Source organism: Acanthopagrus latus, chromosome 16, assembly GCF_904848185.1.
Source record: "Acanthopagrus latus isolate v.2019 chromosome 16, fAcaLat1.1, whole genome shotgun sequence".
Lineage (NCBI taxonomy): Eukaryota > Metazoa > Chordata > Actinopteri > Spariformes > Sparidae > Acanthopagrus > Acanthopagrus latus.
This window is the reverse complement of record NC_051054.1, coordinates 24817049-24829269: the sequence shown is the minus strand read 5'-3', so window position 1 is coordinate 24829269 and position 12221 is coordinate 24817049. Positions and strand designations below refer to the sequence as shown.

At 39.8% G+C, this 12221-nt stretch overlaps 1 protein-coding gene across 1 annotated transcript; it reads right to left on the bottom strand.

Moving 5' to 3' along the window:
- Positions 1 to 3943: 3943 nt before the first annotated feature.
- Positions 3944 to 6305, bottom strand: LOC119004953. The gene is made up of 4 exons (XM_037072290.1): positions 6187 to 6305; positions 5064 to 5219; positions 4848 to 4961; positions 3944 to 4195 (listed from the first exon to the last, which is right to left on the bottom strand). Exons 1-4 carry the CDS (start codon positions 6292 to 6294, stop codon positions 3944 to 3946), a joined length of 630 nt encoding a protein of 209 aa, XP_036928185.1. The 5' UTR covers positions 6295 to 6305.
- Between the last annotated feature and the right edge of the window lie 5916 nt (positions 6306 to 12221).

The following is a 12221-nucleotide window of genomic DNA, read 5'->3' as shown; positions in this document are numbered from 1 at the left end:
TAGCCTTGTGTCACTAAATTTGAGATAAGGAATGCAATTGTGGTCACACAGAAAACAGTTATTACACATAATTTTAATTCCGGCATGGTGAATGCTTCTACTTATCTGACAGTGGTATTTGTGCTCTTTTGCAATGTGTGAGATGGATCCACGTCTGTCTTTCAGCTATACGGACTGCTGTAGGTGTAGACAGTAGTACTTGATAGGGCCCTTCCCAGTGTGACCAATTCTTTCGCCTCAGGACTTTGATGAACACCCAATCTCCCGGGTTTATTGGGCCTCCTGTTGGTGCTGGACCTATTGGAGGAGATACTGTAGACAAAGCACTCTTGTTCTTCATCATTTTTGACATACAGTCAACAATTGTTTCAGTGAATCCTGTATCATCTCCCCTTGTATCTATTAACGGTACCCTGAATGGTCTTCCATATAATGTTTCAAATGGTGATAATCCTGTACTGTTGGGTTGAATGTGTAGACTTAATGCTACAGCTGGTAGACATGTTACCCAACTTTTCCCTGTTTCCTCCACAGCCTTTCTTAGTTTTGCTTTAATAGTTCCATTGTTTCTTTCCACCAGTCCTACTAACTGTGGATGATAGCTACAATGGAACCTGAGTCGGATTGAAAATATTTCAGATAGTCTTTGTATGACTTGATTCCTAAAATGAGGACCATTATCGCAATAAATCTTCTCTCGAAAACCATACCTCTGAGCTATTACGGTAGCTAAGATTTTTGCCACAGTTATTACATCATTGTTCACTGTTGGTGTAATGTCTACCCATTTGGAGAACAAATCTATTATTACTAAACAGAATTTCTTTCCTTCAGCTCTATTTAATTCAATAAACTCCATACAAATACATTGAAATGGGTAAGTTGCTTCTGGGAATTTACCTGGTTTTGGGCGTAGTCTACCTTGAGCATTATGCTTAGAACATATCAATCATGAAGCACAAAAATGTTTTGAGTAGTTTTGAAATCCGTATGTAGTGAATATGTTCTCTATTGTGGATACCATCCCCCTTGTTGAGACATGGGTATTCCCATGCAGCAAATCTAAATAAATGTTTTGATAATATAGGTTTGCCTTCTAAGCTATTCCAAATTCCTGCTTCTGTCTGTGTGGCACCTTCATTTTGCCACGTTTTTCTCAGTCTCAGGTGAGCTATTTTGCATGTCTCTTAAAATATCATGATCTATATGTGTAGGCGTAATCTTAGTGGTATAAATATCATCTACTGTGTTCATAGAGGCAGCAGCTCGGTTTGCTTCCTCTAAATGTGCAGCACACTTGCGTATTGCGACTTTTCTCGGCAGTTGAATGGCATCCAATTGCTGCAAAATTAGATCTTTATGTGTAATAGGTTTTCCCATGGACATTACCATACCTCTATTTTTCCACTGTTGGGCAAAAATGTTAAGTGTCGAGAATGCACTGGCTATCTGTGTACACAGTGATAACTTTATTTTTTCCTATTTTGCATGCCTCTATAAGAGCAACAAGTTCTGCTGCTTGTGCAGAGAAATGCGAAGGTAAGGAATTTGACTTTAAAACCTTGTCGGATGATACTACGGCATATCCACTGACATTTGTTCCCTCCAGATTCTTCTTACATGAGCCATCTACAAACATCACAATATCAGCCGTATTAAGTGGTACATCGGTGAATAGAGCTAATGTGTCAGTTTTGCAGTCTATTTCAGTTCAAGATTCTATTAAGATGTAATCCACATACAATAATAGCTGGCTTTTACATGGAGGGTCAAATGTTGCTAAATTTGAGGACAAGGCCATGGAATAGATCATAACCTTGAGGTATTCTTGTGTAAGTATATTTTTTTCCCTTCAAACTGGAATGCAAAGCAGAATTGTGAATCTCTATGTACTGGAACTGATTAGAATGCATTAGCCAAATCTATTACTGAAAAGTAAGTACTAGTTTGGGTCAAGATCATTTAATAAATTATGTGGATCAGGAACTAAAGGAGCTCTCGGTATTATTGCTCAATTTACTGCTTGTAGATCTTGAGCCATGTGCCATCCTTCTGATGGTGCAGCCTTCTTTATAGGGAACAGTGGTGTATTACATGGTGAATCTGGACACTCTCTGATTATTCCTCTGGATAATAAATCTTTGATTATTGGCCATATTCCTATTATTGCCTCTGGTTTTAATGGATATTGTATTTGATAGGGCCTAATTGAACCTTTCGGGGTTATTTCTACTGGTTTTATACCTTGTATTAGTCCTACATCAGCTGTTCCTTTAGACCATAGCTTTTCAGGAACATCTTTTAGTTCCTCCTCTTCTTTACCAGTCAGTAAGTATCATTCTGTCATTTGAGAGATTTGTCGACCATATAAATGGATAACCTTTTTAGCTGGTGTTACCCAATTGAGTTTCATATGTTATATTTTGAGGGAAGGTGAGTATTGTACTCCACCTTACCATGGTTCACTTGACTCCTCTGCACGTTGTACTATACGACCTAAATCTATCCATCATGTGTCTGCTCTTACAGCACATGACACATGTGGTATGCAAAACATTCACCAATCAGGTTCAGGTTATTTTACTGCTGCTGCACAATTTCCCTTTTTATCCCAATATAAGTTTGAAAGCGTCAAGCGTATGTTTGGCTCTTTGAAAAATTTGCCTTCATAGAGTGTATCTCGACCCTGATAATGATCATAGCGCATTGTGCAGTGCAGCTTTTTTTTTGGATCTTGTAACACCGTACCTGCTCACTGAAAAAAATGGGCTGTTGAATTAACATAAAAAAATCTTGTACATCGGTTGCACATATTAAAATCACGTTCACTAAAACAAATTCAGTCATGTTAAATATAGCAAATTCTATTCTGTTAAATGATCATGACTTTTTATGTCTATATCAAGAATAATTTTTTTATCTGTCAAACATGTTTTTTTTGTTTTAGTGCTACATAATTTTAATATGTGCAACCGATGTACAAGATTTTTTCATGTTAACTTTTAAAAATTATCTCTTGTCAAACTAACAGATTATTTGCATACAGCCTTTCTTATCTTGTACAAGGCAATTTTAGTTGTCTTGTAATACCTGAACATCCTTAATAAGGTCATGCCATCACATGTTTTGTGGATACATAAATACGTGTCCTCTTTGTCACTCGTGATGCGTAGGCTTGAACAAGACAACAACTCAACATCTTTACTTTTCCACTAATATGTTTATTAGTTTTACATTCAACATTTACTTCGCTTGTCAGTAGGCAATTTACTATCTACTGAAACAGTTGTATCAATTATTAGAAGTTTGACAACCTAGCAAACAACATTGCAACCAACATGATATGCCTATCAACCATAGAAGTCTGTTTCGATCACACTATTAGCTTAAACAAATCAAGTACTGAAACATTGTTTCATTAATTATTAGTGGTTTGACAGCCTTTTAATACAACAAACAACTTTTCAAGCAACTGTCAAATGCTGAAAATAATGCACAATATAAGGTTAGTTGTTTGACAACCTAACAACCAATATGATTAACCTATCAACCATTAAAACAACCTCTGTAACCAGCTTAGAAAAGGCCTAACAGCACCGGTTTCATCTTACACCAATTCAACTAGGAACCAACATCATATACAGTCATTGGTATTTACAATTGCTCTACAACCATCACACCATGTAACACCAGTCAATATTATGTCACTGCTAGACTGCTATCTTTTTGTCCTACCATCTGTCCTACATTAGTAACCCCATTATTCAGTGGTTTGCCATTCAAAAGCAGCTATAGTATTTCTTTCAGATTGCTAACACAGAAAAACAGAAATGATCACACAATAGCAAAAAAAAAAAAATCAGTTTTAGCAATTTGAAGAAAAAAAACCTCAATCGCGGAGTCTGTTTTTCAGGACCTGGCATTTTTTTGACATGGTGGTACCTTACAGCTCCATGACTACCTTTTGGAGAACCTCAAAAGTGTATTTGAGTTCTTTAGGGTAATCCAAGTTGAGCGCATATATGAGCCCAAACAGCATTGCTGCTGCTAAAGCCACATTGTCTATTTCCTGCAATACCTGCTGCCCCTCCAGAATGATCCCAATGTCGGAATGGTCTGCGATATGGCGCTTCACAACAAGAATGCCAACTGTTGTTTCTTCCACTGCCTTCTGAATGTGGATGTCATCTTCTTCCTGCAGAGTGAGATAAAACGATATAGTGAGAATGTGTTAAACAAATCCATTAAAAACATATCCATACATTGAGTCTGTGTAGTATAAACAATTATATGATGGAATGTAGCATGAAACTATATCTGATGTATTCCTAAGGGTTGTCTTGACACAGGGCTGTAGTCATCATCTTTTGATCAAGCCCACTCTTTGCCAATCAAGCTCATGACCTTTATCCCTTTGTTGTTAGGCCACAGGCTGGCTAACAATCATTTGATGATCGTGCTTTTCCTCGGAGAGGAGGAGACACACTTTAAATACTGTAGAAAGATGTGGTTCAGGAGGTCAGTACAGTGTAGCCGCCCTGGCGGTAGGCTGTGCTGCCCTCCGGGCTTATACGGGCTCGTGATTCTAACTTACTGTCATTTTACAATAAATGTTCTCTACCATGTTTTCAGCCTACAGATCGCCTCTGTCTGCTTGCAGTATATATTTTTGCACTACATCTGCATAGAGCCTTCAGTTTCTATGACCCATTAGATCAACTTTACCTCCCTGACTCTGACTTCATGTGATAATGACCTGTTTGGAAATTTGTCAGCATTTTGTGAAATTCCAACTTTTGTGTAGTTCTGCAGTTCTTGTGTCCAAATGGGCCACAATTTACACTTACCACAATTTCTCGAACAAGGTTGCTCGGGTCCTCATTGAGGTAGATGCACAACCCTTTCAGAAGGCACTCCCGCCCAACATCAACATCATCATCATCACGATCACCATCACCATCCTAGGTCAACAGGGATTAGGAAAAAATGACATTTAATTAGACAAACATTTTACTTTACGACACACATCAATCATCATCCCACAGCAGTGAGGCAATTCCTACCTGAGTAATGGGTGACAAAATGGTCTTTAGATGTGTGCCAATCGGGCCAGCTCGGTTTTTGAAAAGCTTCACAAGCTTGTCGGGGAGAATGTCTAGCTGCGAAAGAAATCTGGACTGGAGGGGGATGGTTGTGATCCGCTTGAATTCGGCATTGATCTGAGGAAGACAACAAATAAAGAGATATACTGGTATTATTGCTTAAAATCCCCTTCACACCCTGATTTCAACTAATTAATTAAATGCTCCAACACAAAAATAAAAAAGGTTGGCCCCTTGCGGAATGAACAGGACAGAAAACATCCAATAGTTTTGAGTGTCTCGTTCGAAACGATTCAATGCTGACATGTCTATCAAACTTAAGTGTGAATTGATCCATCCCCTGTTGTTAGAGATCACCAAGTGCTGTATGTAGGAAAAAGAACCAGAAAATGTGATGCAACATAGACTGAGTAATGAACCAATGACTACTATTAAGTGAATGGGGCATAGCAGAATGAAACTAAAAGTGAGTCACTATGCCCCATTTACTTAGTGTAAGTAACCAGTTCACTATTCGGCCTATGTTGTATCAAATTTCTTCGTTCTTCTTCCTATGGAGGGGTTCAGTGATGTAAACAAATACAATGCTTGAACATTCTATTTTGTTCCCAGACAACTTCCTCTACATTAAGATAACGTATGGAATGTTAAACAGGAAGTCCTGTGGGAACAGCAATGGAACTAGAACCTAAAATGGTCCATAGACAGCATTCAGTGACCTTGAACAGGGCTACGGCTCAATTCACACCAAACCTCCTTAAACTGGCAGATGTCCCTCTCCTCCACTCTCTGTGTCATAGACAACACTTGTCCTGTACTCTGGAGGTGGGCCTTCAGGGAATGTCTAAAGAAACGCACTTTCATATTCAGCTTGCTCAAAGAATTTTCAAGGATCTCCCACCTAACCTTTAATTTTTAGTGATCTGGACAGAAACCTGAAATATAAACCATCAACATGGCAACATAAAGCACAAAAATAGACACAAAAAAAACAATCTCTCTCTATGAACCACATGTTGCATGCATTCGCCAATCACAATCCTCTTCAGAATCATGTCAGTTTACAGTTATCATATTGCCTCACCTCTTGTACTTCGAAGAGGGCTGGCCATTTTTCCTGGACCTCATGGATCAAGGGTGTGTTACGAACAATTTCTTGTCTTCTGTAAGCAAATGTCTTCTCCATTTTCATTCTTATCACCTCCCTGCTATTCCTCCTCTTAACGTCAGAAGTAAGTTCCGCTCTAAGCTTCTCAAGGGACACATCATTTTCCCCTGTAGGATAAGCAGGGAAGTAGTTCACCTCGGATCTCTTTGTTTTTTTTATTCCAAGAGCAGGACTTGTTTTGATCCCAGGTGTCCGCTCAACAGAGTTGATCATCACCTCAGGACACCCCAGTTTCCTCAAGCGAGAACGGTAGAGTGCCAGTTTATTCTTCAAGCTACTTTTCCACCCAGCATATCCAGTGAAAGAACTTTCTTCAGTTAGGCAAGGGTGCCTGGAAATGAGGGCCTTCCCAACCATGCTAAACTGCTTGTCAGTGACATAAAGACCATACTTGACTATTTCTTGAGTTAGTCCATGGAGAATGTCTGATTTCAGTTTAGGGTCATCTGCACAAAGCAAGGTACCTTTCTCCTTGTAAGCTGCATTTGCCCTCTGAAGTTTCAATTCTGCATCATAAGAAAACATAGGGCATTGGAAGGTGGGAGGCCAAAGTGACCTTGACCCAGATGGCTCAGACTCTGGTGAAGAGATGATGTCAGTGTCGACACTGTTAACAGATGGGGATGAAGGTCCTTCAAAATTCGAAGTGGTGGAAGGAGCAGCAGTTGAGATGGAGGGGCTACTAGCATTCATGGGAGTTAAGGCATCTGGAATTACCCTAATTGTCCCTCTATCCTGTAATTCGTCCATTGAAGTCAGGTTCATAAAGTCATTTCCAAACAGCGAGTCCATGAACTGCAGTCTAAAATTTGACATTAAGCCACACTGTCTCTGTACTTCACAAATCAGGTCATCAAGGGCTGTAGGTAGTCCTCTTGGGAACGTCAATCTTTGACACGTGTTGTCTGTCAGGACGATTTTCAGTATGGCTGGGGAACTCATGATCACATCAGTCTATAAAGAGGATAAAGAAGAAAGTATTAATACAGTTGAATAGAGACACATTATGCTTGTTTATAACGTAAGTGTTAACACAATCCATATTGCACAAAAATTCAACTAGAATGTGAAGTTTAGTTGCAACATAAAAAGATAAAGAAAAAAAGAGACATTTATATAACCAAGCAGATTGTTAAGAAAGTTGACTAACCTTTAATGTGGATATGCCTTTTTAAAGTAACCATGCGACTCGATCCAACTAAGTAATCAGCCAATGGATAAGGGTCACAGAGTTCAGTGATGGCCACAAGCTTTAATTCTCTAGCTGGTGACACACTCAGTTCAAAAGCTCTGTAGTGCTCATTATACCACCCACAAAGCAATTTCAGAAAGAGGAACAGCTCTTCATTTTCAACACACATCTGAGTGATTTCAGCAAACTCTGTCAATCCACTGACTGATCCATAAGTTACAATCATCCCTTTGTTATAGTGTATGCCACTACTGGATGCCTTATTGGCAAGATGCACCACAGATGTACTGGGAAATTTTGACCTAAAAGCCTGTACCACTTCCTCCTTCAGGACATTAACTGGTACAGTGGACACATGAGATACATCAAGGGTAGATTTACCATATGAAGGTGAATGCATGTGAAAAGCAAGCATAAACTGATGTTTCGAAGCCAAAGTCAGTGGTACATTCTTAAAGCAACTTGTGTGCTTTACAGCCTGCTTAAAGTAGCCATGTTTCACTTCAAATCGAAGCATCCAGAGTGTGACTAGAGGGCCGAAATTCCTCATCATGATGGGATAATGCTCAATTAAATGGTGCTTTGGAAGGAGTTGGAGATCAGGGAACAATTCCTTGTATCTGGTCCTGTGCTCAACTATTTTGCTGCGAAGGTACGAAATTGATTCATCAGTGTGCACTGGGCCAACAACGAGCTCAACAATATCCTTTAAATCCATTAATACAAGCCATGCTGGCTCATATTCTGGAACTATGGAGCCAATCAAAAATGGCAGGAGCCGTAAGTGGCACCAGTTCTCGTGAGCATTTCCCCCTATACTTGTCCGACTACATGTATTCTGTGGCAGCACATGGGGTTTGTTCGTTTTATCTGACCACTTGTAAGGGAAAGACAAGATGGCTTTATTCAAATCATGCAGTGTAAAGAGCTTCTTTGAAATCATTGACCTCAAGCAGTATGCAAGCTCCACTGGAACAATCCCTTCAAGAAGATCATGTGCAACATCTGGAGGAAATCCAGACACAACATGAAAATGAGATAGGGTTTTCGTCAAAACACACTCTCTTTTCACTCCACAGCAATGCACATTAGCCTCAAGAGCAGCTGTAACATGAGTCGCATAACCCTCTTTCGATCTGAGGCTGAAAGCACCAGATGCCACAAAGTCAGATTGTGTTTCAGAACGTTTTGCAGTGCAAAATCGACAGAAGTATTCGCCAGAAAAACTCTCAATGAAGCCTGCAATACTATGTGCACCCAAGTTATCTGCCACAACACGATGCACTGTGCCTTTAAGACACTTGCCTAACAAAGGCACATACACACCAAAGTCTTCTAGTATTTTCACATCTCGAAGGAGAGGTTCCAACACTTTGTCAAAACCATAGGTTTTTACATCAACACTTTTGCAAAGTACCGTCAGAAATATTGATGACAACGATGAGTGGGAGCCAGGTGGTAGGTTGCCTAGAACCCAATAAACACCACAAAGCTTATGTTTGTTTCGAGAGGTCCCCAACGGATTGCAAGTCTCAAAATCGTCAACATAAAGACGCAGTGATAATCTTAATTCATCAGAATTCAGAAAAGCATTACTCTTAAAATACACACCGTCTTCAGGGGACCTTAACTCAAAGAAAGGCTCAAGCTCAGTATCCTGCTGTCCTCTATGGTTGTCAATGACCTTATCAAGAATGACTCTGCAATTCAGTTTGTTCTGCAAAGACTTCAAAAGTGGGACATACTGGAAAGTGTGTTTTTTCTTGTGATCTAGTGTGTAGGTAACTGGTTCAACAACGCCAAATTCTTCCTTATGGTATTTTTTACATTGGTATGTAGTACTGAGTGTGCCACCCTTTTCAATTGCTTGATGAACTGGGTTAGATATCGCTGCTGTGACTATTTCAGTTATCACTGAGTCATCAACCTGGAGGTTGTGACGTTCAAAGATTGTGCTTAACGATCCCCGAAAGAGTGAGGCTGATGCAGTGTTTAGTAAGAAGTGAAGTTCCTGTAAAAAAATCATCAATAGCTGTACCTGGTACATGCACCAAATGCTCCAACTTCAATAAAGCTGCAGCAAGCTGCTTCTGAATTGCACTTGGCACTTCACTGTGCGTGACAGTGTGATCTACAGGTGGAAGACCCTCTTCCACACTCTCCTCCACCTGACAATCAAACAAATCAGATGATGAATGTGAAAGTACAATAGTATTCTTCACAATTTCAGGTCTAAAATCAGCTAAGGTGTGTGGATTATGTTGACGACTCTTGTGAGACTTAAAGGTGCCATAAACGCTTGTTTGAAAATTACAGTCAGTGAACATGCAAGACACAAGCTCATTTTTCCTCAGATGTGTGTTGATGTGAATAAAGTACTCCCTTTCATTGGGCAAATTGCAACAGTTACATATGTGACAAGAGAAAGTGGCCAAATCATCTAGAGTCTGACCAACTTGTGTGGACTGCAATCTACTTTGATGAACAATCAAAGCATTCCATGTTTTAAATGTACACGGGCAATCTGAATATGTGCAGGGGTAGTTAATGGTACGGCCAAAGTGGGGATGATGGAGTTTGTAATGGGCAAGCAGGTCAGACCTGCTTTCAACAGCTGCTGGACACGCCTTGCACTGCCACATTTACTGTGAGAAAGAGAGAAAGAGAAGGGTATTACAACAAATGAACACAGACACACTCATAATATAATACTAATAACATAAGAAACACTTAAAAATGTATAAACTCAATCAGCAATTAATTTACTAAGCCTTGTTCCATCTAATAATGCAGGCACTGTTGAGTTACTGATAGGCAATAAATAACTTTCACCCAGTGTTTATTGAAGATACAAGAGCTAAAAATGTCAATTTAATACAACTGCCTCATTTTCACAGCAATCTGTGCATTCGCGGTGCAAAGTTTTTGTCAGTTTTCGTTTAACATGCAAGTAATGCATGCAAATGTAACAGATTAGACGATGTACATAGCACACGTATTCAGCGCAGCTTCCATGTGACAAAGCTGTCCAACGGAGTTCTTGTTTTCCATGCCTGCTGTTGCACGTGTTCACTTGAGAGCAAGAGCTGCAGGTTTGGTTCACACTGGAGAAAATTTACACTGACCTATTTTTTTTTACAAAACCGAAATGTGTAGAGCATAAACCTGAGCAAGTTAAACTTTTACACTCACTTATTTCACAAAATAAAAGCATATTTCAGAGATTTTAATGTGTTTTCAATGTGGACTTTCCCCTCTTGGTAGCCAGTAGACATGCCTTGGCACATCATCAACTGGTTAGCTAGCTTAGCAACGTTTGCACTTGCTAGGTTTTAAATTAGCCTAACTGTTTCGCAAGAAACAAATACATTCGCCATAAAACACACGACATGATAAAATGCACACGAAATCCACACAGTCGGCAGTTACACCACAACGACCGCCGAGCAGAGTTATCCCTTAAATTCCAAAGTTATATCCTATTATCCTAAAGTATGTGAAAAAGTGACATTAGCTATAATGTTACTTGAGATAGGGCAAGTAACTAGCAGGCTAACGTTAACGCTAACTGTTATCTGCTTGCAAAGAACACATTGACTTGGTCGGTGAGCTAACCTTACTTAACTGAACCCAAGATTAAGAATCAAGTGCCGCCGAAGTACCACATTTGAAAAGAGACGAGAGAAAATGGCGGATAACGTTCCTTCGTCGTTGTCGTTGTCTCAGCTCTGACATCTGCTCTTCTCGCGCATGTCCGCAGGGCGGAGCTACCAGACTAAGCAAAACATAACTTTTTTCTTCTCTCCCAACATGACAAAAACTTATGAATTTGATATGCTCTAAGAATCACTTGGGTACACATGATTTATTTATGTTCACAGGGAAACAGGAATAAATCATGTGATGTACACTACCGTTCAAAAGTTTGGGGTCACCCAAACAATTTTGTGTTTTCCATGAAAAGTCACACTTATTCACCACCATACGTTGTGAAATGAATAGAAAATAGAGTCAAGACATTGACAAGGTTAGAAATAATGATTTGTATTTGAAATAAGATTTTACATCAAACTTTGCTTTCGTCAAAGAATCCTCCATTTGCAGCAATTACAGCATTGCAGACCTTTGGCATTCTAGCTGTTAATTTGTTGAGGTAATCTGGAGAAATTGCACCCCACGCTTCCAGAAGCAGCTCCCACAAGTTGGATTGGTTGGATGGGCACTTCTTGCGTACCATACGGTCAAGCTGCTCCCACAACAGCTCAATGGGGTTCAGATCTGGTGACTGCGCTGGCCACTCCATCACCGATAGAATACGAGCTTCCTGCTTCTCCTCTAAATAGTTCTTGCACAATTTGGAGGTGTGTTTAGGGTCATTGTCCTGTTGTAGGATGAAATTGGCTCCAATCAAGCGCTGTCCACTGGGTATGGCATGGCATTGCAAAATGGAGTGATAGCCTTCCTTATTCAGAATCCCTTTTACCCTGTACAAATCTCCCACCTTACCAGCACCAAAGCAACCCCAGACCATCACATTACCTCCACCATGCTTAACAGATGGCGTCAGGCATTCTTCCAGCATCTTTTCATTTGTTCTGCGTCTCACAAACATTCTTCTTTGTGATCCAAACACCTCAAACTTAGATTCGTCCGTCCACAACACTTTTTTCCAGTCTTCCTCTGTCCAATGTCTGTGTTCTTTTGCCCATCTTAATCTTTTTCTTTTATTGGCCAGTCTCAGATATGGCTTTTTCTTTGC